A 26,097-nucleotide genomic window follows, 5' to 3' on the forward strand; every position below is an offset into this window, starting at 1 on the left:
TCCCACCATGATTCCCCACTCTTCCCCCTCCATCTTCCTCTTCTTGGATGCCTCCGACCTAGCCAGCTGCCTGCTCTGGGTCTTTATATTTCAGTTGCTCCTAACACATTAACTGTCTCAACTTCACCACTCCCCTCCCCTCTCTTATTTTTATCTCATCCCCCCCCCCACCCCCGCCAAATTCTCTACCCTCCACTCTCTCCATACAAATCCTAACCTCGCTATCAAGCTCACAAACAAGGGTGGTGTTGTTGTGGTCTCCACCCTTGTCAAGGCTAGAAAACTTGCTTCAGACATCTTTTACTTACTCTTTCCACAGGACCCCACCAACTCCTGCAGTATTTCTACCTTTCACTCATGATTCTCTGGCTCAAAACCTCCCACCCCAACTGGCTCTAACTCACCTGCTTTCACGTATCACATGTGAGCTTGTCTTGCCCTCTCTCTCTCACTGGCTTTCATCCCTGTACTCTCTTAATCCTGGTGCAGGGTCTCAGCTCGAAACATCCATCATATCTCTGCTTCTACAGATGCTGCTGAGCAGTTGAGTTCCTCCAGCATCTGTATTCTTTTGTCAGTCACAAGTATGTTGGTAATAGGAGGTGATGGTGAAGGATAGATTATGTGATTGGAAACATCTGATCAGCAGTGTAACTGCAAGGATTGAAGGAATATTGAATACTTTTCTTATTTGATGGGGTATAGAATATCAGAGCGAGGAGAAGTACTCTGTATATTTTAGGATGATGCACCATTTCACTGGAGAGGGTGCAGAACAGATTCACCAAAATATTGTCTGTGAAGGAAGATTTCAGTTATGTAGAGAGACTTAATAAGCTGGGTTTTGTTTTTCTTAAACTGGAGGAGGCTAAGGAGAGACCTGATTGAGGTATACAAAATTATGAGGGACACAAGGTAAATAGTAACAAATGTTTCCCCAAAGTTGTGGTGTTCTATGACGAGTAGGCATAGTTTTAGTATAACTGATAGGAGGTTTACAGTTAATTTAAGAAGGAATATTTTATGCACGTAGGTAGTTGGGATGTGGAACACACATTCTGAGAAGGTGGTGGAAGCAGATACTCACAATATTTAACAAGTATCTAGACAAGTGTTTAAATTCCTGATCCATGGACCAAATACTAGAACACCGGATATAATGAATCTTATACTATACTTATTAATGAGAATGGACATGATGGGTTGAATGAAGGACTTGTTTCTGTAATGTATTACTCTCTGACTCAGCAATTACAGGTATTTGCTTTGACAGTGAAGTCTGCATCCTTATTTTTGAAATAATTCCTTGATAAAACAGGAAAATATGTGCGTCTATGCAAGAAAAGGCAGCAGAAGTGCCTTTCAGGATTAGTTGAGATGGCATGGTTGCATTTAAGGAGTAACTGTAAAATCAATTACTGTTGCAGATTTTGCATTTACCTTCATAAAAGGCATTGAAAAGCCTACATTCAAGCTTCAAATTTCAAATTGGAAGAAACAATAGTGCCTTTGGTCCAATAATACTGAAAAATGAAGATTTTGCTTCCTGAACACTTTTGGGTGTATTTTATGGATTTTGGGCTGCTGAGCATGAAAACCACACTAAATATTTTCTATCACATACTGTTTTATTTTTGATATAACTGATTTTTGTGATTTTTTTTGTCTGCTGGTAGATTGCCAACAAAGCAAACTTTGTCAGTCCAAGCATGCCTCGGCATGCACTCAGTGCAAGTGGTATGCAAGTGCTGTCTTAGCTCTGGGCACGTTAGTTAGGATAGATGTCGAGAGGCTATAGAAGTAGCTCGTATATTACAGGTGCTGTGCATTACATTGATATAAATTGAACGCATGTGGATGCATGTGTTCTTCAGGCAATAGCATTGTGAGTGTACTTAACAATAATAGCATTTACTGTCTTCAGGAAGATTCATTACAACAGAAATGTCTTGACAATGTTGCACAACTGCCATGCATTCTGTTAAATTTGTGACGAGTATACACTTAAGGCTCAAAGGTGCAGCATGACACACCATGCTACATCCAGCTGATTGACAACCTGCTTCAAGCATACAAAACCATGAAGTGTAACAAGTCATTGAAAATTCATTTTCTGCATTCGCACTTGGACTTCTTCCCTGCTGATCTTGGTGCAGTCAGTGACAATATGATGAAAGTTTTCACTAAGACATTGCAACCATGAAAAAATGGTATCAGGGCATTTGGAATCTATCAATGGTGGCCAACTATTGTTAGACATTGACATGAGAGGTATCAGATGCTGAGTACAAATGAAAATCAGCGGCAAAATATTTTTAGGTCAGTTGAACGAACAAACGCAATGTGTAAGCATCATTATGTGATTAAACAAGCTGAATTCAATAAAGGTTAATTTAATGTTCTCCAACTTTCTATGTAATATAGCAAATCTGAAATTATCTTTGTGTTCGCCTTGAAGTTGTCTATCATAATCCCCATTTTTCTTCAGGAAGCAAACCTTTTGGAAAATATTTGTTGTTCTGTGTAATGAGATTATTTAATACATTTTAAATTCATTCATCACAATATAGATATGGAAAATGAACTGGCGTATTTCTCATTGCAATGTATTTCTCAGTTTAATGTTATGTGACCCTTTCAGTTCCCTGAGTTGAAAAAATACTGACATTGAACTCTCCATAATAAAACATTGCCTTCATGGTTAAAGCAATTTGAAATTCAAGAATCTCCACAATATCCTCTGGGCTTCTTTGTTATGGTAATAATACCTTGCTTCATTGTCAGTGCTCAATAGTCTATATGATTTTGCGCCCAGTGTGTAATAACACGCTCTTAATCAATGATGAAAGATCAGTGACTTAAGGTGTTAATTCTGTTTCCATTTCATAGTTGCCTGATTATTGAATATTCCAAGTACTTTCAGTTTTAATTTAAAATATCCATTGAGGAGAACATTGAGAAAGTGGAGATCCAAATGCACTTGAGAGTCCTAGTCCAGGATTCCTTAAAAGTTAACTTGCAGGTTAAATTGGTAGTAAGGAAGGCAAATCCAATATTAGCATTCATTTTTGAGAGGATGCGTAATGGTGAGGCTATATAAGGTGTTGGACAGACCACATTTGGAGTATTGTGAGCAGATTTAGGACCCATGTCTATGAAAGTGTGCGGGAGTTGGAGAGGGTCCAGAAAAAGTTTACAAGAATGATCCAAGAGATGAGAAGGTTAATGCGTGATGAGAATTTGATGGTTCAGATAGTAATCCAGAGAATATCACTTTTTTTGGTTCTCTTAATTTAGTCCCTAGTTACTCAGGTTCCTTCAGCAGACCCTCTTGTGTACTCCATCGTGTGAACTCAGATGGATTGTAACAATTGGAATTTTCCCCAGCTACTCCACATTCTTCTGTGGTCATGAGATGTCCAAACACAGACACCAGGTAACACAGCTTTCGGTACTCTTGATCTTTGCTCCAGAGAATTGTGTCTATTTCCCATGACCGTTACCATTGCTTTTTTACCATTGCCCTCTATTTCCCCACCTTCCACCCATCCCCCCACCGCCCCTCTATAATGGAATTCTGAACCAAGATGCCACAGTCAGGTTTTTCATCCCTCCTACAGCCCCACTCCTGCTGGGAAAACTCAAAGGCTGAGTCTTCTTCATTACAACCTGCCTCACCAGCTGTCATACCCACTTATCCCTGTCCATAGATCAAATTTGAAGTGGTGTGACTGACTCCTGAAACTCAGAATTCAGATAATTCTCCCCCTCCCTGATGTTTGAAACTCGGTTTCCAGGTCATCAACTTTGAGTCTAAGTTCCTCGAGTAACCAACATTTGTACAAAGTTGGTGAGCTACCTGCTCTAAATGGCTAATTTTCAGAGAGTAACACATAGCATTTGTTTCAATTTGGTGGTGATGTCATTAAATTTCAGACCTACTCAGTATAACGCAATCACACTGGTACCTTTCTCGATATAGCAATGGAATAACTTGATCTTTATGTAAACTTGCCCATTTCATTTATATTGTAGATTCTGAAATGCTTTGGAAACATTAAATGTATAGAAATATGAAAAAAAGCCCTTAATTTTGTATCTTGAGATTCCAAACCTAAATCCTGGAGACAACAGTTCTTTAGCCATGAAGCTGAAATGTTATCGACAGTCACAGCTGCACCATTAAGCATTATTACATGTTATGACAAGATTATTGTAAGAGAATGATATTGGAGGGAGAATTGATTCAATGTTTAGCATGGTTACATGGATAATAATATATAAATCTTTGGGGAGCTCTATAACTTAAATGCCAGCACTTTAATATTTTAGTGATTATTGGTGAATGTTTCCCATTCTAAATGTCCAATGTCCTCAAGACAAGATTAGAAGAATTTCAGATGTAAAAGTCACTTTGTCCTTGAATTGATGGGGCATGATATTTAATAATTTAAAAAAAAACCCTGCTAGCTGACTGACTTAGTAATTGAGAGTTTCTCCCCACTTTAAATACTGACAAATACTTTGCAGTACTTTAACAAGCTCTGCTTCAACATGGAAATACTGTGCTAACTCAAAATCTTGGAATAGCATTGTGGCAGAAATTTCATTATGCTTGTAGCATTTCAAAAAGGTGGCTCATCGTGAACTTTTTTTGTGGTTACTTGTGTGAATAAACTTTTAAAACCTCCAGGAAATAACTATGTTATGTTGAAGAAATGACCCTTATCTCTCCATTTTACAGAATTTGAAGCAACCAGCTCTCGCATTTTAGAGGATTCAAAATTGGATGCAGCATCTGTGTCTACTGAAGTTTCTCTATATGACGCTAGCAAACATTCCCCATGCTTTTATGGACATATGGTAGCAAAGGTATTCATTTGCAGAAGATACGAATAGATTTTAAGTCTGTTTGTTTGGCTATCAAGTACATTAATAGAAATTGCAAAAGGCACTATGCAGTACAATAAAACATTTTTTTTGTGATTGCCATTGTTCAGAGGGACTTTCTTCACTGGTTGTACAGAATTAAAAAATTAACTTTGTTGAAACTTTAATGAACAAAAATGAAACTATTAAGACAAATTCACTTCTTTTCACCAAAATTTATTAGGTGAACTGTATTGCAGTTCTGGTGTATTGAATATAATTACCTTCTGGTATTCTTAAAGGGCAACATTTAAAAATATTTGTCTAGAAATCCTCACACACCTGTTAGAAAGGCAAAAAAAAACCCAATGATTATTTAAATCAATAAGGCTCTATTGAAAATAAGCCTTTGGTGCAGGTAAACAGGCATTAAATTAAGCCTTCCGTTATGTGGATCAGAGGACAGAGTCTTGAAGTCACCAGCCAATCAAGCTTGTGCTCTTGTCAAAAAATTGGCTGGAAGTCATGATGTTGAATTCCATATCGCATATGGGATTCTGGGATAGGCTTTAATTTAAGTGCTGAATGTCAGTGGTTGTACTCATGTGAATATTCCAGTGATAGGGGTGAAAACATTGTGCCTTTCTATATTTGGATTTATATGGCATTTTCAACTGTGACATGTGCTTGTTAAAACTATGAAAATATTTCTCTCGTTATCCACTGAAACTAAATCAAATATGATTTGTGTTACAATAAAATGTCTCTTCGATAGTAACAGTTAAGTTAATTGATGGTGCAGACTAGCTGCTTTATCATTAGTCACTACTGGTAATATTTTATTGATAACCAAGATGAATTAGACTGAGCTGTTCTGATGTCACTTGTCATTATGAAGCCATTTCTTCAAGCAGCCCTTATTACCTTTTTCCTGTCACATTGATCACTTGAACTAGTGAATAGCTGAGGAAATCATTCTCAGTGGTCACTGTTCATGTAATAATCTCAGATATGGTTCTGCTTGACCTAACTTCACAGGCTTTAGTTTTGTGCTGTGTCAGTTAACTGTAGAATAATCAAATCAATCACTAATAGATGGCATGGCTAGAAAGGACAAGTCTAGTCCTACCCAGTAAACCTGCTCAAGTACAATCTACTTTATTTTCATTTCAAGATATTTTGGAATTGCTAAATGGCAGTCAGGATTTTGAATGTGATTGAAGTTTATCTCTGCAGCAGCCAGGGTGCAGTAATAATTTATCCCTTTGCATAATTAATTAGATTTTATAAAGTGCAAATACTAATATAGTTTCCGGATGGACATGTTCATTGTTCAATTTCCTTTGCAAAGTCTAGATTATGGTCTAGAATAGTGGTCTAGAATGATGCATGTAGTGGTCTAGTGGTCTAGAATAGTGGTCTAGAATGACGCATGTAGTGGTCTAGTGGTCTAGAATAGTGGTCTCGACTGACGCATGTAGTGGTCTAGTCGTCTAGAATAGTGGTCTAGAATGATGCATCTAGTGGTCTAGAATAGTGGTCTAGAATGATGCATGTGGTGGTCTAGTGGTCTAGAATAGTGGTCTAGAATGATGCATCAAGTGGTCTAGTGGTCTAGAATGATGCATGTAGTGGTCTAGTGGTCTAGAACAGTGGTCTAGAATGATGCATCAAGTGGTCTAGAATAGTGGTCTAAAATGATGCGTCTAGTGGTCTAGAATGATGCATGTGGTGGTCTAGTGGTCTAGAATAGTGGTCTAGAATGATGCATCAGGTGGTCTAGTGGTCTAGAATAGTGGTCTAGAATGATGCATCTAGTGGTCTAGAATAGTGGTCTAGAATGATGCATCAAGTGGTCTAGAATAGTGGTCTAGAATGATGCATCTAGTGGTCTAGAATGATGCATGTGGTGGTCTAGTGGTCTAGAATAGTGGTCTAGAATGATACATCAAGTGGTCTAGTGGTCTAGAATAGTGGTCTAGAATGATGCATGTAGTGGTCTAGTGGTCTAGAATGATGCATCAAGTGGTCTAGTGGTCTAGAATAGTGGTCTAGATGATGCATGTAGTGATCCAGTGGTCTAGAACAGTGGTCTAGAATGATGCATCAAGTGGTCTAGAATAGTGGTCTAGAATGATGCATCTAGTGGTTTAGAATAGTGGTCTAGAATGATGCATCAAGTGGTCTAGTGGTCTAGAATGATGCATGTAGTGATACAGTGGTCTAGAATGATGCATCTAGTGGTTTAGAATAGTGATCTAGAATGACGCATCAAGTGGTCTAGTATGATGCATGTAGTGATCCAGTGGTCTAGAACAGTGGTCTAGAATGATGCATCAAGTGGTCTAGAATAGTGGTCTAGAATGATGCATCAAGTGGTCCAGTGGTCTAGAATAGTGGTCGAGAATGATGCATCAAGTGGTCTAGTGGTCTAGAATGATGCATGTAGTGATCCAGTGGTCTAGAATAGTGGTCTAGAATGATGCATCAAGTGGTCTAGAATAGTGGTCTAGAATGATGCATCAAGTGGTCCAGTGGTCTAGAATAGTGGTCGAGAATGATGAATCAAGTGGTCCAGTGGTCTGGTGGTCTAGAATAGTGGTCTAGAATATTGTATCAAGTGGTCTGGTGGCCTAGAATAGTGGTCTAGAATGATGCATCTAGTGGTCTAGAATGATGCATCTAGTGGTCTAGAATGATGCATCTAGTGGTCTAGAATGATGCATCTAGTGGTCTAGTGGTCTAGAATGATGCATCAAGTGGTCTAGTGGTCTAGAATGATGCATCGTGGTCTAGTGGTCTAGAATGATGCATCTAGTGGTCTAGAATGATGCATCTAGTGGTCTAGAATGATGCATCTAGTGGTCTAGAATGATGCATCTAGTGGTCTAGAATGATGCATCTAGTGGTCTAGAATGATGCATCTAGTGGTCTAGAATGATGCATCTAGTGGTCTAGAATGATGCATCTAGTGGTCTAGAATGATGCATCAAGTGGTCTAGTGGTCTAGAATGATGCATCAAGTGGTCCAGTGGTCTGGTGGTCTAGAATAGTGGTCTAGAATATTGTATCAAGTGGTCTGGTGGCCTAGAATAGTGGTCTTGAATGATGCATCAAGTGGTCTAGAATAGTGGTCTAGAATGATGCATCAAGTGGTCCAGTGGTCTAGAATAGTGGTCGAGAATGATGCATCAAGTGGTCTAGTGGTCCAGAATGATGCATGTAGTGATCCAGTGGTCTAGAATAGTGGTCTAGAATGATGCATCAAGTGGTCTAGAATAGTGGTCTAGAATGATGCATCAAGTGGTCCAGTGGTCTAGAATAGTGGTCGAGAATGATGCATCAAGTGGTCCAGTGGTCTGGTGGTCTAGAATAGTGGTCTAGAATATTGTATCAAGTGGTCTGGTGGCCTAGAATAGTGGTCTAGAATGATGCATCTAGTGGTCTAGAATGATGCATCTAGTGGTCTAGAATGATGCATCTAGTGGTCTAGAATGATGCATCTAGTGGTCTAGAATGATGCATCTAGTGGTCTAGTGGTCTAGAATGATGCATCAAGTGGTCTAGTGGTCTAGAATGATGCATCTAGTGGTCTAGAATGATGCATCTAGTGGTCTAGAATGATGCATCTAGTGGTCTAGAATGATGCATCTAGTGGTCTAGAATGATGCATCAAGTGGTCTAGTGGTCTAGAATGATGCATCAAGTGGTCCAGTGGTCTGGTGGCCTAGAATAGTGGTCTAGAATATTGTATCAAGTGGTCTGGTGGCCTAGAATAGTGGTCTAGAATGATGCATCTAGTGGTCTAGTGGTCTAGAATGATGCATCAAGTGGTCTAGTGGTCTAGAATGATGCATCTAGTGGTCTAGAATGATGCATCAAGTGGTCTAGTGGTCTAGAATGATGCATCAAGTGGTCTAGTGGTCTAGAATGATGCATCTAGTGGTCTAGAATGATGCATCTAGTGGTCTAGTGGTCTAGAATGATGCATCAAGTGGTCTAGTGGTCTAGAATGATGCATCTAGTGGTCTAGAATGATGCATCAAGTGGTCTAGTGGTCTAGAATGATGCATCAAGTGGTCTAGTGGTCTAGAATGATGCATCTAGTGGTCTAGAATGATGCATCTAGTGGTCTAGTGGTCTAGAATGATGCATCAAGTGGTCTAGTGGTCTAGAATGATGCATCTAGTGGTCTAGAATGATGCATCTAGTGGTCTAGTGGTCTAGAATGATGCATCAAGTGGTCTAGTGGTCTAGAATGATGCATCTAGTGGTCTAGAATGATGCATCTAGTGGTCTAGAATGATGCATCAAGTGGTCTAGTGGTCTAGAATGATGCATCTAGTGGTCTAGAATGATGCATCAAGTGGTCTAGTGGTCTAGAATGATGCATCTAGTGGTCTAGAATGATGCATCTAGTGGTCTAGAATGATGCATCTAGTGGTCTAGAATGATGCATCTAGTGGTCTAGTGGTCTAGAATGATGCATCAAGTGGTCTAGTGGTCTAGAATGATGCATCTAGTGGTCTAGAATGATGCATCAAGTGGTCTAGTGGTCTAGAATGATGCATCAAGTGGTCTAGTGGTCTAGAATGATGCATCTAGTGGTCTAGAATGATGCATCTAGTGGTCTAGAATGATGCATCAAGTGGTCTGGTGGCCTAGAATAGTGGTCTAGAATGATGCATCTAGTGGTCTAGTGGTCTAGAATGATGCATCAAGTGGTCTAGTGGTCTAGAATGATGCATCTAGTGGTCTAGAATGATGCATCAAGTGGTCTAGTTGTCTAGAATGATGCATCAAGTGGTCTAGTGGTCTAGAATGATGCATCTAGTGGTCTAGAATGATGCATCTAGTGGTCTAGTGGTCTAGAATGATGCATCAAGTGGTCTAGTGGTCTAGAATGATGCATCTAGTGGTCTAGAATGATGCATCTAGTGGTCTAGAATGATGCATCAAGTGGTCTAGTGGTCTAGAATGATGCATCAAGTGGTCTAGTGGTCTAGAATGATGCATCTAGTGGTCTAGAATGATGCATCTAGTGGTCTAGTGGTCTAGAATGATGCATCAAGTGGTCTAGTGGTCTAGAATGATGCATCTAGTGGTCTAGAATGATGCATCTAGTGGTCTAGTGGTCTAGAATGATGCATCAAGTGGTCTATTGGTCTAGAATGATGCATCTAGTGGTCTAGAATGATGCATCTAGTGGTCTAGAATGATGCATCAAGTGGTCTAGTGGTCTAGAATGATGCATCAAGTGGTCTAGTGGTCTAGAATGATGCATCAAGTGGTCTAGTGGTCTAGAATGATGCATCTAGTGGTCTAGAATGATGCATCAAGTGGTCTAGTGGTCTAGAATGATGCATCAAGTGGTCTAGTGGTCTAGAATGATGCATCTAGTGGTCTAGAATGATGCATCTAGTGGTCTAGAATGATGCATCTAGTGGTCTAGTGGTCTAGAATGATGCATCAAGTGGTCTAGTGGTCTAGAATGATGCATCTAGTGGTCTAGAATGATGCATCAAGTGGTCTAGAATGATGCATCAAGTGGTCTAGAATGATGCATCTAGTGGTCTAGAATGATGCATCTAGTGGTCTAGAATGATGCATCAAGTGGTCTAGTGGTCTAGAATGATGCATCAAGTGGTCTAGTGGTCTAGAATGATGCATCTAGTGGTCTAGAATGATGCATCAAGTGGTCTAGTGGTCTAGAATGATGCATCTAGTGGTCTAGAATGATGCATCAAGTGGTCTAGTGGTCTAGAATGATGCATCAAGTGGTCTAGTGGTCTAGAATGATGCATCTAGTGGTCTAGAATGATGCATCAAGTGGTCTAGTGGTCTAGAATGATGCATCAAGTGGTCTAGTGGTCTAGAATGATGCATCAAGTGGTCTAGTGGTCTAGAATGATGCATCAAGTGGTCTAGTGGTCTAGAATGATGCATCTAGTGGTCTAGAATGATGCATCTAGTGGTCTAGAATGATGCATCTAGTGGTCTAGTGGTCTAGAATGATGCATCAAGTGGTCTAGTGGTCTAGAATGATGCATCTAGTGGTCTAGAATGATGCATCAAGTGGTCTAGTGGTCTAGAATGATGCATCAAGTGGTCTAGTGGTCTAGAATGATGCATCTAGTGGTCTAGAATGATGCATCAAGTGGTCTAGTGGTCTAGAATGATGCATCAAGTGGTCTAGTGGTCTAGAATGATGCATCAAGTGGTCGAGTGGTCTAGAATGATGCATCTAGTGGTCTAGAATGATGCATCAAGTGGTCTAGTGGTCTAGAATGATGCATCTAGTGGTCTAGAATGATGCATCAAGTGGTCTAGTGGTCTAGAATGATGCATCAAGTGGTCCAGAATGATGCATCATGTGGTCTAGTGGTCTAGAATGATGCATCTAGTGGTCTAGAATGATGCATCTAGTGGTCTAGAATGATGCATCAAGTGGTCTAGTGGTCTAGAATGATGCATCAAGTGGTCTAGTGGTCTAGAATGATGCATCTAGTGGTCTAGAATGATGCATCAAGTGGTCTAGTGGTCTAGAATGATGCATCAAGTGGTCTAGTGGTCTAGAATGATGCATCAAGTGGTCTAGAATGATGCATCATGTGGTCTAGTGGTCTAGAATGATGCATCTAGTGGTCTAGAATGATGCATCTAGTGGTCTAGAATGATGCATCAAATGGTCTAGTGGTCTAGAATGATGCATCTAGTGGTCTAGTGGTCTAGAATGATGCATCAAGTGGTCTAGTGGTCTAGAATGATGCATCAAGTGGTCTAGTGGTCTAGAATGATGCATCAAGTGGTCTAGTGGTCTCGAATGATGCATCAAGTGGTCTAGTGGTCTAGAATGATGCATCAAGTGGTCTAGTGGTCTAGAATGATGCATCAAGTGGTCTAGTGGTCTAGAATGATGCATCAAGTGGTCTAGTGGTCTAGAATGATGCATCAAGTGGTCTAGTGGTCTAGAATGATGCATCAAGTGGTCTAGTGGTCTAGAATGATGCATCAAGTGGTCTAGTGGTCTAGAATGATGCATCAAGTGGTCTAGTGGTCTAGAATGATGCATCAAGTGGTCTAGTGGTCTAGAATGATGCATCAAGTGGTCTAGTGGTCTAGAATGATGCATCAAGTGGTCTAGTGGTCTAGAATGATGCATCTAGTGGTCTAGTGGTCTAGAATGATGCATCAAGTGGTCTAGTGGTCTAGAATGATGCATCTAGTGGTCTAGAATGATGCATCAAGTGGTCTAGTGGTCTAGAATGATGCATCAAGTGGTCTAGTGGTCTAGAATGATGCATCTAGTGGTCTAGAATGATGCATCTAGTGGTCTAGTGGTCTAGAATGATGCATCAAGTGGTCTAGTGGTCTAGAATGATGCATCTAGTGGTCTAGAATGATGCATCAAGTTGTCTAGTGGTCTAGAATGATGCATCAAGTGGTCTAGTGGTCTAGAATGATGAATCTAGTGGTCTAGAATGATGCATCTAGTGGTCTAGTGGTCTAGAATGATGCATCAAGTGGTCTAGTGGTCTAGAATGATGCATCTAGTGGTCTAGAATGATGCATCTAGTGGTCTAGTGGTCTAGAATGATGCATCAAGTGGTCTAGTGGTCTAGAATGATGCATCTAGTGGTCTAGAATGATGCATCTAGTGGTCTAGAATGATGCATCAAGTGGTCTAGTGGTCTAGAATGATGCATCAAGTGGTCTAGTGGTCTAGAATGATGCATCTAGTGGTCTAGAATGATGCATCAAGTGGTCTAGTGGTCTAGAATGATGCATCTAGTGGTCTAGAATGATGCATCTAGTGGTCTAGAATGATGCATCTAGTGGTCTAGAATGATGCATCTAGTGGTCTAGTGGTCTAGAATGATGCATCAAGTGGTCTAGTGGTCTAGAATGATGCATCTAGTGGTCTAGAATGATGCATCAAGTGGTCTAGTGGTCTAGAATGATGCATCAAGTGGTCTAGTGGTCTAGAATGATGCATCTAGTGGTCTAGAATGATGCATCTAGTGGTCTAGAATGATGCATCAAGTGGTCTGGTGGCCTAGAATAGTGGTCTAGAATGATGCATCTAGTGGTCTAGTGGTCTAGAATGATGCATCAAGTGGTCTAGTGGTCTAGAATGATGCATCTAGTGGTCTAGAATGATGCATCAAGTGGTCTAGTGGTCTAGAATGATGCATCAAGTGGTCTAGTGGTCTAGAATGATGCATCTAGTGGTCTAGAATGATGCATCTAGTGGTCTAGTGGTCTAGAATGATGCATCAAGTGGTCTAGTGGTCTAGAATGATGCATCTAGTGGTCTAGAATGATGCATCTAGTGGTCTAGAATGATGCATCAAGTGGTCTAGTGGTCTAGAATGATGCATCAAGTGGTCTAGTGGTCTAGAATGATGCATCTAGTGGTCTAGAATGATGCATCTAGTGGTCTAGTGGTCTAGAATGATGCATCAAGTGGTCTAGTGGTCTAGAATGATGCATCTAGTGGTCTAGAATGATGCATCTAGTGGTCTAGTGGTCTAGAATGATGCATCAAGTGGTCTAGTGGTCTAGAATGATGCATCTAGTGGTCTAGAATGATGCATCTAGTGGTCTAGAATGATGCATCAAGTGGTCTAGTGGTCTAGAATGATGCATCAAGTGGTCTAGTGGTCTAGAATGATGCATCTAGTGGTCTAGAATGATGCATCAAGTGGTCCTGTGGTCTAGAATGATGCATCAAGTGGTCTAGTGGTCTAGAATGATGCATCTAGTGGTCTAGAATGATGCATCTAGTGGTCTAGAATGATGCATCTAGTGGTCTAGAATGATGCATCAAGTGGTCTAGTGGTCTAGAATGATGCATCTAGTGGTCTAGAATGATGCATCAAGTGGTCTAGTGGTCTAGAATGATGCATCAAGTGGTCTAGTGGTCTAGAATGATGCATCTAGTGGTCTAGAATGATGCATCTAGTGGTCTAGAATGATGCATCAAGTGGTCTAGTGGTCTAGAATGATGCATCAAGTGGTCTAGTGGTCTAGAATGATGCATCTAGTGGTCTAGAATGATGCATCAAGTGGTCTAGTGGTCTAGAATGATGCATCTAGTGGTCTAGAATGATGCATCAAGTGGTCTAGTGGTCTAGAATGATGCATCAAGTGGTCTAGTGGTCTAGAATGATGCATCTAGTGGTCTAGAATGATGCATCAAGTGGTCTAGTGGTCTAGAATGATGCATCAAGTGGTCTAGTGGTCTAGAATGATGCATCAAGTGGTCTAGTGGTCTAGAATGATGCATCAAGTGGTCTAGTGGTCTAGAATGATGCATCTAGTGGTCTAGAATGATGCATCTAGTGGTCTAGAATGATGCATCTAGTGGTCTAGTGGTCTAGAATGATGCATCAAGTGGTCTAGTGGTCTAGAATGATGCATCTAGTGGTCTAGAATGATGCATCAAGTGGTCTAGTGGTCTAGAATGATGCATCAAGTGGTCTAGTGGTCTAGAATGATGCATCTAGTGGTCTAGAATGATGCATCAAGTGGTCTAGTGGTCTAGAATGATGCATCAAGTGGTCTAGTGGTCTAGAATGATGCATCAAGTGGTCTAGTGGTCTAGAATGATGCATCTAGTGGTCTAGAATGATGCATCAAGTGGTCTAGTGGTCTAGAATGATGCATCTAGTGGTCTAGAATGATGCATCAAGTGGTCTAGTGGTCTAGAATGATGCATCAAGTGGTCTAGAATGATGCATCATGTGGTCTAGTGGTCTAGAATGATGCATCTAGTGGTCTAGAATGATGCATCTAGTGGTCTAGAATGATGCATCAAGTGGTCTAGTGGTCTAGAATGATGCATCAAGTGGTCTAGTGGTCTAGAATGATGCATCTAGTGGTCTAGAATGATGCATCAAGTGGTCTAGTGGTCTAGAATGATGCATCTAGTGGTCTAGAATGATGCATCAAGTGGTCTAGTGGTCTAGAATGATGCATCAAGTGGTCTAGAATGATGCATCATGTGGTCTAGTGGTCTAGAATGATGCATCTAGTGGTCTAGAATGATGCATCATGTGGTCTAGTGGTCTAGAATGATGCATCTAGTGGTCTAGAATGATGCATCTAGTGGTCTAGAATGATGCATCAAATGGTCTAGTGGTCTAGAATGATGCATCTAGTGGTCTAGAATGATGCATCAAGTGGTCTAGTGGTCTAGAATGATGCATCAAGTGGTCTAGTGGTCTAGAATGATGCATCAAGTGGTCTAGTGGTCTCGAATGATGCATCAAGTGGTCTAGTGGTCTAGAATGATGCATCAAGTGGTCTAGTGGTCTAGAATGATGCATCAAGTGGTCTAGTGGTCTAGAATGATGCATCAAGTGGTCTAGTGGTCTAGAATGATGCATCAAGTGGTCTAGTGGTCTAGAATGATGCATCAAGTGGTCTAGTGGTCTAGAATGATGCATCAAGTGGTCTAGTGGTCTAGAATGATGCATCAAGTGGTCTAGTGGTCTAGAATGATGCATCAAGTGGTCTAGTGGTCTAGAATGATGCATCAAGTGGTCTAGTGGTCTAGAATGATGCATCAAGTGGTCTAGTGGTCTAGAATGATGCATCTAGTGGTCTAGTGGTCTAGAATGATGCATCAAGTGGTCTAGTGGTCTAGAATGATGCATCAAGTGGTCTAGTGGTCTAGAATGATGCATCAAGTGGTCTAGTGGTCTAGAATGATGCATCATGTGGTCTAGTGGTCTAGAATGATGCATCTAGTGGTCTAGAATGATGCATCAAGTGGTCTAGTGGTCTAGAATGATGCATCAAGTGGTCTAGTGGTCTAGAATGATGCATCTAGTGGTCTAGAATGATGCATCATGTGGTCTAGTGGTCTAGAATGATGCATCAAGTGGTCTAGTGGTCTAGAATGATGCATCATGTGGTCTAGTGGTCTAGAATGATGCATCTAGTGGTCTAGTGGTCTAGAATGATGCATCAAGTGGTCTAGTGGTCTAGAATGATGCATCAAGTGGTCTAGTGGTCTAGAATGATGCATCAAGTGGTCTAGTGGTCTAGAATGATGCATCTAGTGGTCTAGAATGATGCATCATGTGGTCTAGTGGTCTAGAATGATGCATCTAGTGGTCTAGAATGATGCATCTAGTGGTCTAGAATGATGCATCTAGTGGTCTAGAATGATGCATCAAGTGGTCTAGAATGATGCATCAAGTGGTCTAGTGGTCTAGAATGATGCATCAAGTGGTCTAGTGGTCTAGAATGATGCATCTAGTGGTCTAGAATGATGCATCAAGTGGTCTAGTGGTCTAGAATGATGCATCTAGTGGTCTAGAATGATGCATCATGTGGTCTAGTGGTCTAGAATGATGCATCTAGTGGTCTAGAATGATGCATCTAGTGGTCTAGAATGATGCATCAAGTGGTCTAGTGGTCTAGAATGATGCATCTAGTGGTCTAGTGGTCTAGAATGATGCATCAAGTGGTCTAGTGGTCTAGAATGATGCATCAAGTGGTCTAGTGGTCTAGAATGATGCATCAAGTGGTCTAGTGGTCTAGAATGATGCATCAAGTGGTCTAGTGGTCTAGAATGATGCATCTAGTGGTCTAGAATGATGCATCATGTGGTCTAGTGGTCTAGAATGATGCATCTAGTGGTCTAGAATGATGCATCTAGTGGTCTAGAATGATGCATCAAGTGGTCTAGAATGATGCATCAAGTGGTCTAGTGGTCTAGAATGATGCATCTAGTGGTCTAGAATGATGCATCAAGTGGTCTAGTGGTCTAGAATGATGCATCTAGTGGTCTAGAATGATGCATCAAGTGGTCTAGTGGTCTAGAATGATGCATCTAGTGGTCTAGAATGATGCATCATGTGGTCTAGTGGTCTAGAATGATGCATCTAGTGGTCTAGAATGATGCATCTAGTGGTCTAGAATGATGCATCAAGTGGTCTAGTGGTCTAGAATGATGCATCTAGTGGTCTAGTGGTCTAGAATGATGCATCAAGTGGTCTAGTGGTTTAGAATGATGCATCAAGTGGTCTAGTGGTCTAGAATGATGCATCAAGTGGTCTAGTGGTCTAGAATGATGCATCAAGTGGTCTAGTGGTCTAGAATGATGCATCTAGTGGTCTAGTGGTCTAGAATGATGCATCAAGTGGTCTAGTGGTCTAGAATGATGCATCAAGTGGTCTAGTGGTCTAGAATGATGCATCAAGTGGTCTAGTGGTCTAGAATGATGCATCAAGTGGTCTAGTGGTCTAGAATGATGCATCAAGTGGTCTAGTGGTCTAGAATGATGCATCAAGTGGTCTAGTGGTCTAGAATGATGCATCTAGTGGTCTAGTGGTCTAGAATGATGCATCAAGTGGTCTAGTGGTCTAGAATGATGCATCAAGTGGTCTAGTGGTCTAGAATGATGCATCAAGTGGTCTAGTGGTCTAGAATGATGCATCATGTGGTCTAGTGGTCTAGAATGATGCATCTAGTGGTCTAGTGGTCTAGAATGATGCATCTAGTGGTCTAGAATAATGCATCAAGTGGTCTAGTGGTCTAGAATGATGCATCTAGTGGTCTAGAATGATGCATCAAGTGGTCTAGTGGTCTAGAATGATGCATCTAGTGGTCTAGAATGATGCATCATGTGGTCTAGTGGTCTAGAATGATGCATCTAGTGGTCTAGAATGATGCATCTAGTGGTCTAGAATGATGCATCTAGTGGTCTAGAATGATGCATCAAGTGGTCTAGTGGTCTAGAATGATGCATCTAGTGGTCTAGTGGTCTAGAATGATGCATCAAGTGGTCTAGTGGTCTAGAATGATGCATCAAGTGGTCTAGTGGTCTAGAATGATGCATCAAGTGGTCTAGTGGTCTAGAATGATGCATCAAGTGGTCTAGTGGTCTAGAATGATGTATCAAGTGGTCTAGTGGTCTAGAATGATGCATCAAGTGGTCTAGTGGTCTAGAATGATGCATCAAGTGGTCTAGTGGTCTAGAATGATGCATCATGTGGTCTAGTGGTCTAGAATGATGCATCAAGTGGTCTAGTGGTCTAGAATGATGCATCAAGTGGTCTAGTGGTCTAGAATGATGCATCTAGTGGTCTAGTCGTCTAGAATGATGCATCTAGTGGTCTAGAATGATGCATCTAGTGGTCTAGAATGATGCATCAAGTGGTCTAGTGGTCTAGAATGATGCATCTAGTGGTCTAGTGGTCTAGAATGATGCATCAAGTGGTCTAGTGGTCTAGAATGATGCATCAAGTGGTCTAGTGGTCTAGAATGATGCATCAAGTGGTCTAGTGGTCTAGAATGATGCATCAAGTGGTCTAGTGGTCTAGAATGATGCATCAAGTGGTCTAGTGGTCTAGAATGATGCATCAAGTGGTCTAGTGGTCTAGAATGATGCATCTAGTGGTCTAGTGGTCTAGAATGATGCATCAAGTGGTCTAGTGGTCTTGAATGATGCATCAAGTGGTCTAGTGGTCTAGAATGATGCATCAAGTGGTCTAGTGGTCTAGAATGATGCATCAAGTGGTCTAGTGGTCTAGAATGATGCATCAAGTGGTCTAGTGGTCTAGAATGATGCATCTAGTGGTCTAGTGGTCTAGAATGATGCATCAAGTGGTCTAGTGGTCTAGAATGATGCATCAAGTGGTCTAGTGGTCTAGAATGATGCATCAAGTGGTCTAGTGGTCTAGAATGATGCATCAAGTGGTCTAGTGGTCTAGAATGATGCATCAAGTGGTCTAGTGGTCTAGAATGATGCATCAAGTGGTCTAGTGGTCTAGAATGATGCATCAAGTGGTCTAGTGGTCTAGAATGATGCATCAAGTGGTCTAGTGGTCTAGAATGATGCATCAAGTGGTCTAGTGGTCTAGAATGATGCATCTAGTGGTCTAGTGGTCTAGAATGATGCATCAAGTGGTCTAGTGGTCTAGAATGATGCATCTAGTGGTCTAGTGGTCTAGAATGATGCATCAAGTGGTCTAGTGGTCTAGAATGATGCATCAAGTGGTCTAGTGGTCTAGAATGATGCATCAAGTGGTCTAGTGGTCTAGAATGATGCATCAAGTGGTCTAGTGGTCTAGAATGATGCATCAAGTGGTCTAGTGGTCTAGAATGATGCATCAAGTGGTCTAGTGGTCTAGAATGATGCATCATGTGGTCTAGTGGTCTAGAATGATGCATCTAGTGGTCTAGAATGATGCATCTAGTGGTCTAGAATGATGCATCTAGTGGTCTAGAATGATGCATCATGTGGTCTAGTGGTCTAGAATGATGCATCTAGTGGTCTAGAATGATGCATCTAGTGGTCTAGAATGATGCATCTAGTGGTCTAGAATGATGCATCATGTGGTCTAGAATGATGCATCTAGTGGTCTTGAATGATGCATCTAGTGGTCTAGAATGATGCATCAAGTGGTCTAGTGGTCTAGAATGATGCATCTAGTGGTCTAGAATGATGCATCATGTGGTCTAGTGGTCTAGAATGATGCATCTAGTGGTCTAGAATGATGCATCATGTGGTCTAGTGGTCTAGAATGATGCATCTAGTGGTCTAGAATGATGCATCTAGTGGTCTAGAATGATGCATCTAGTGGTCTAGAATGATGCATCTAGTGGTCTAGAATGATGCATCATGTGGTCTAGAATGATGCATCATGTGGTCTAGAATGATGCATCTAGCGGTCTTGAATGATGCATCTAGTGGTCTTGAATGATGCATCAAGTGGTCTAGTGGTCTAGAATGATGCATCAAGTGGTCTAGTGGTCTAGAATGATGCATCAAGTGGTCTAGTGGTCTAGAATGATGCATCAAGTGGTCTAGTGGTCTAGAATGATGCATCAAGTGGTCTAGTGGTCTAGAATGATGCATCAAGTGGTCTAGTGGTCTAGAATGATGCATCAAGTGGTCTAGTGGTCTAGAATGATGCATCAAGTGGTCTAGTGGTCTAGAATGATGCATCAAGTGGTCTAGTGGTCTAGAATGATGCATCAAGTGGTCTAGAATGATGCATCTAGTGGTCTAGTGGTCTAGAATGATGCATCTAGTGGTCTAGTGGTCTAGAATGATGCATCAAGTGGTCTAGTGGTCTAGAATGATGCATCTAGTGGTCTAGTGGTCTAGAATGATGCATCAAGTGGTCTAGTGGTCTAGAATGATGCATCAAGTGGTCTAGTGGTCTAGAATGATGCATCAAGTGGTCTAGTGGTCTAGAATGATGCATCAAGTGGTCTAGTGGTCTAGAATGATGCATCAAGTGGTCTAGTGGTCTAGAATGATGCATCAAGTGGTCTAGTGGTCTAGAATGATGCATCAAGTGGTCTAGTGGTCTAGAATGATGCATCAAGTGGTCTAGTGGTCTAGAATGATGCATCAAGTGGTCTAGTGGTCTAGAATGATGCATCAAGTGGTCTAGTGGTCTAGAATGATGCATCAAGTGGTCTAGTGGTCTAGAATGATGCATCAAGTGGTCTAGTGGTCTAGAATGATGCATCAAGTGGTCTAGTGGTCTAGAATGATGCATCAAGTGGTCTAGTGGTCTAGAATGATGCATCAAGTGGTCTAGTGGTCTAGAATGATGCATCAAGTGGTCTAGTGGTCTAGAATGATGCATCAAGTGGTCTAGTGGTCTAGAATGATGCATCAAGTGTTCTAGTGGTCTAGAATGATGCATCAAGTGGTCTAGTGGTCTAGAATGATGCATCAAGTGGTCTAGTGGTCTAGAATGATGCATCAAGTGGTCTAGTGGTCTAGAATGATGCATCAAGTGGTCTAGTGGTCTAGAATGATGCATCAAGTGGTCTAGAATGATGCATCAAGTGGTCTAGTGGTCTAGAATGATGCATCAAGTGGTCTAGTGGTCTAGAATGATTCATCAAGTGGTCTAGTGGTCTAGAATGATGCATCAAGTGGTCTAGTGGTCTAGAATGATGCATCAAGTGGTCTAGTGGTCTAGAATGATGCATCTAGTGGTCTAGAATGATGCATCAAGTGGTCTAGTGGTCTAGAATGATGCATCAAGTGGTCTAGTGGTCTAGAATGATGCATCAAGTGGTCTAGTGGTCTAGAATGATGCATCAAGTGGTCTAGTGGTCTAGAATGATGCATCTAGTGGTCTAGTGGTCTAGAATGATGCATCTAGTGGTCTAGAATGATGCATCTAGTGGTCTAGAATGATGCGTCTAGTGGTCTAGAATGATGCATCTAGTGGTCTAGTGGTCTAGAATGATGCATCAAGTGGTCTAGTGGTCTAGAATGATGCATCAAGTGGTCTAGTGGTCTAGAATGATGCATCAAGTGGTCTAGTGGTCTAGAATGATGCATCAAGTGGTCTAGTGGTCTAGAATGATGCATCAAGTGGTCTAGTGGTCTAGAATGATGCATCTAGTGGTCTAGAATGATGCATCAAGTGGTCTAGTGGTCTAGAATGATGCATCAAGTGGTCTAGTGGTCTAGAATGATGCATCAAGTGGTCTAGTGGTCTAGAATGATGCATCAAGTGGTCTAGTGGTCTAGAATGATGCATCAAGTGGTCTAGTGGTCTAGAATGATGCATCAAGTGGTCTAGTGGTCTAGAATGATGCATCAAGTGGTCTAGTGGTCTAGAATGATGCATCAAGTGGTCTAGTGGTCTAGAATGATGCATCAAGTGGTCTAGTGGTCTAGAATGATGCATCAAGTGGTCTAGTGGTCTAGAATGATGCATCAAGTGGTCTAGTGGTCTAGAATGATGCATCAAGTGGTCTAGTGGTCTAGAATGATGCATCTAGTGGTCTAGTGGTCTAGAATGATGCATCTAGTGGTCTAGTGGTCTAGAATGATGCATCTAGTGGTCTAGAATGATGCATCTAGTGGTCTAGAATGATGCATCAAGTGGTCTAGTGGTCTAGAATGATGCATCTAGTGGTCTAGAATGATGCATCAAGTGGTCTAGTGGTCTAGAATGATGCATAAAGTGGTCTAGTGGTCTAGAATGATGCATCAAGTGGTCTAGTGGTCTAGAATGATGCATCAAGTGGTCTAGTGGTCTAGAATGATGCATCAAGTGGTCTAGTGGTCTAGAATGATGCATCAAGTGGTCTAGTGGTCTAGAATGTTGCATCTAGTGGTCTAGAATGATGCATCAAGTGGTCTAGTGGTCTAGAATGATGCATCTAGTGGTCTAGTGGTCTAGAATGATGCATCAAGTGGTCTAGTGGTCTAGAATGATGCATCAAGTGGTCTAGTGGTCTAGAATGATGCATCAAGTGGTCTAGTGGTCTAGAATGATGCATCAAGTGGTCTAGTGGTCTAGAATGATGCATCAAGTGGTCTAGTGGTCTAGAATGATGCATCAAGTGGTCTAGTGGTCTAGAATGATGCATCTAGTGGTCTAGTGGTCTCGAATGATGCATCAAGTGGTCTAGTGGTCTTGAATGATGCATCAAGTATTTAAATCTCATACAGTAAATGCAGGTCCTATCAATTGCTGATTTCTCTGTGTCGTCCAGAAGTTTCCGCTTTATTTTTGAAATTTGTATGGTTATAAAAGATCTTTCTCATTCTCTATTTTTCTTAATGCAATTGTGTTTTTTTTAATTACAGGAGTGATTAAAGTAAAATGTTGTTTGAACCCACAATCAAATCACTGACAAACCAACAGTTTAGAATGTATGATCTGATTATCTTTGGCTGCATTGACCAAGCTTGTATTATGCAACTGTTGGGTTTTCTTTTCTCGCAAAGCTGAATTCAAATAAAATTATATTTCAAACAACTATTAACTGCTTAAACTTTGCCAGAAGTCTCCAGAAGTCCTAAGGAAAACTTTCCCAAGCTTAATGCAAATTTTCATAAAATTACAGTATGATTTGACAGTTTATGAGGAATATTTGTAAAACATTGTTCTCTCCTTTCCCATGTTACCATTTTATAAAGTAGTCAATTGACAAGGATTATATTATTAATCCATTAAAGGACGAAAACCAAATTTTCATGGTAGATCACTAATACCACGAAGCAGTAATTTATTCAAGCCATGAAAACTATTTCAAGGAAAACCACATGCAGACATTTCTGATCCACCAATCATGAGTTTTATCGTTATATGGAATAAAACTCAAAACGGTCAACCAGTTTACCTATCTCGGCTGCACCATTTCATCGGATGCAAGGATCGACAAAGAGATAGACAACAGACTCGCCAAGGCAAATAGCGCCTTTGGAAGACTACACAAAAGAGTCTGGAAAAACAACCAACTGAAAAACCTCACAAAGATTAACGTATACAGAGCTGTTGTCATACCCACACTCCTGTTCGGCTCCGAATCATGGGTCCTCTACCGGCATCACCTATGGCTCCTAGAACGCTTCCACCAGCGTTGTCTCCGCTCCATCCTCAACATTCATTGGAGCGACTTCATCCCTAACATCGAAGTACTCGAGATGGCAGAGGCCGACAGCATTGAATCCACGCTGCTGAAGATCCAACTGTGCTGGGTAGGTCACGTCTCCAGAATGGAGGACCATCACCTTCCCAAGATCGTGTTATATGGCGAGCTCTCCACTGGGCACCGTGACAGAGGTGCACCAAAGAAGAGATACAAGGACTGCCTAAAGAAATCTCTTGGTGCCTGCCACACTGACCACCGCCAGTGGGCTGATCTCGCCTCAAACTGTGCATCTTGGCACCTCACAGTTCGGTGGGCAGCAACCTCCTTTGAAGAAGACCGCAGAGCCCACTTCACTGACAAAAGACAAAGGAGGAAAAACCCAACACCCAACCCCAACCCACCAATTTTCCCCTGCAACCGCTGCAACCGTGTCTGCCTGTCCCGCATCGGACTTGTCAGCCACAAACGAGCCTGCAGCTGACGTGGACTTTTACCCCTCCATAAATCTTCGACTGCGAAGCCAAGCCAAAGAAGAAAAGAAAAAGAAAATTAAAGATCATAGTACATTATTATGGAATTTTTGGCTCCATTTAAAGAAGGGACCATGTTGAGAAGTTTGCAGTGATTCATGAGGGTACTTATTAATGTATTTTTAAAAAAGCTTGAAGAACTGGGTCATTTTTTTTTTAGAATTTGAAATTGCTGGATGATTTGCTCAATAGCTAAAAATTGAAAGGTAGAGGTCTGATTATCTGGAAAGTAGCTTGTTTTGAGGCATCTGAAACAAGACAACTTTGTTATGATTTATACAATATAAGATTTATACAGTATATATTATACAGTATATGGTTGGAATAAAAAGCTTTTATACAAGGTGTTGTGAGAATGTGGCATGCTGCATTATTAGTTGATGATTAATGTGAATGTTCAAGTATTTCTGACATCTTTAAGGGTACAGAATGGCATAATCTTTTGTCTACTGCTTGTATGCAGGATAAAAATTGGGAGAGACTGGTATTGAATTGTCATTCGGCATTTTAGGCTCAGGTTCTTAAGACCCAGCAGAATTAGGAGAATGCCACTGTTTTATGGATAGGACATTGGAATGTACTGTTGCACATAACACAATTTGGAGATTTTAGAGGCCTGCCAGACGTGGTTGATCTGAATAATGGTGATGAATAGATATCTGGTATCTTAGAGCAAAACTGATTTTGTGGGTCATGGAGAATTGGGGATGGAATGTCTCAGTGTAAAAGGGTTATGCATTAGCATTAGCTACAGCAAAGTGAGTTTGAACATATTGGATCAAATGTGTTTGGTTCCCTTGCCACCCCAGGTAATAACTCTTTGGTTTTCCTAAAATTACAGGCTAACTGGTTTCTAGGTATCTATGATTAAATCATATTTTAAGGAAAAAGTCCTGATTTCTCTGCTTTGGCCAATATATACAATATTAAATTTCATTTCAGGTGGAGCAATATGCTGTTGTACAGTTTCTTAAATAAAGAAAACGTTTCAAAATTTCAGATAAGAATTATAAAATAGCATTAATATTTTAAGGACATGTATCAGATTTTTAGGCGTACCTTAAAGGAGCAGTGAAAGGTTTGAGGAAATTTTGAATTTAAGGTGATAGCAACTATGGGCACAGTTGGTAGTGATGGAGTACTTTAAGAAATTGGATTGCACCCATTTTTGATGGCCTGAAATATTCTTGTATTTTCCATAAACTTCAAATTATTCCTTGCAAAAAAACCTGAAAAATTAGCTAGAATTCAATGAGAAACTTGTTAAATGGTTTACACCCAGCAATAAGAAGCATAACTGCACTTGCACAATTCTCCTTGGGATGATATTTATTTGGAGCAAATCCTGACCCTTAACTATGGGGTGTCAACCCTTCATCATTTACACCTGAAAAGTTGAAATCTGCTGAGTAAGATGTATTTTATAAGGAAGTCTGAGATATTCAAGTGAGATGCTTCTCATGGGGAATACGTTGAAGTAGCAACTCACTGAAGTAAATGGAAATGAATAAATGGATAAATTTATCTATTAAAAGCAGAACAGCAATCGGTAAAGTGATATTTTTATGTAATACTTGGGCACCCTTTTCTAATTCACATTGTACCATGCTGGTTATAGCAACAGAAGTATCAAGAGGGTCACTTGGCATGATTTGGACACTACTCAGCTGCTGAGATTTGTTCTTGATTTCAAGTCCAGGTAATACCATGGATGAAGTGAAAACAGTGCTGGAGAAACTCAGCTGATCAACCAGTGTACTTTATGTAGCAAAGGTAAAGGGTACATAACCAATGTTTTGGGCTTGAGCCCTTCATCAAGGTATGGAACAAAATGGTAGAGGGGGAGGGTGGGGAAGGGGGAGGAGCACGGTCCCAAAATCCAGAGGCAAGAGGTGGATATGGGAGGGGGGGAACACCAGCAACAGAGGGAGGAGGGATGGCTCTGAATGGAGAGGGAAGAGGGTGGAGACCTGGAGGAAAGAAGACAAAGGGAAAGGGAAGGGAGGAAGATCAGGGAGTAGGTTAGAAGAAACTGATGTTAATGTTATCTGGTTAGAGATGGAAAATCAAGTGTTGTTCCTCCAATTTTCAGGTGGCTTTTACTATCCCACCAAGTATGACCTCGTATACTATCCTATCAAGACCACCCATAAATTGGAGGAACAACACTTGATTTTCCATCTGGGCACTCTCCAACCAAATGACATTAACATCAACTTCTCTGGTTTCTGCTAGCCTACTCCCTGCTTTCCCTCCCTCCCTTCCCTTTGTCTCTTTCCTCCAACTCTCCAGCCCCTTCCTTTTCTATTACCAGAGCCATCCC

The 26,097-nt window shown here is 41.0% G+C and overlaps 1 protein-coding gene across 1 annotated transcript in view; it reads left to right on the plus strand.

Annotated features, from left to right (window-relative positions):
* iqck (IQ motif containing K) overlaps positions 1 to 26,097 on the plus strand; it is a 67,169-nt gene that overhangs the window by 2,297 nt on the left and 38,775 nt on the right. Inside the window, exon 3 of the mRNA XM_069904873.1 lies at positions 4,745 to 4,872. Within this exon, the coding sequence (XP_069760974.1) occupies positions 4,745 to 4,872 (128 nt within the window). The remainder of the gene's footprint in view (positions 1 to 4,744; positions 4,873 to 26,097) is intronic.

The sequence above is a fragment of the Narcine bancroftii genome, chromosome 12, assembly GCF_036971445.1.
Source record: "Narcine bancroftii isolate sNarBan1 chromosome 12, sNarBan1.hap1, whole genome shotgun sequence".
Classification (NCBI taxonomy): Eukaryota; Metazoa; Chordata; class Chondrichthyes; order Torpediniformes; family Narcinidae; genus Narcine; species Narcine bancroftii.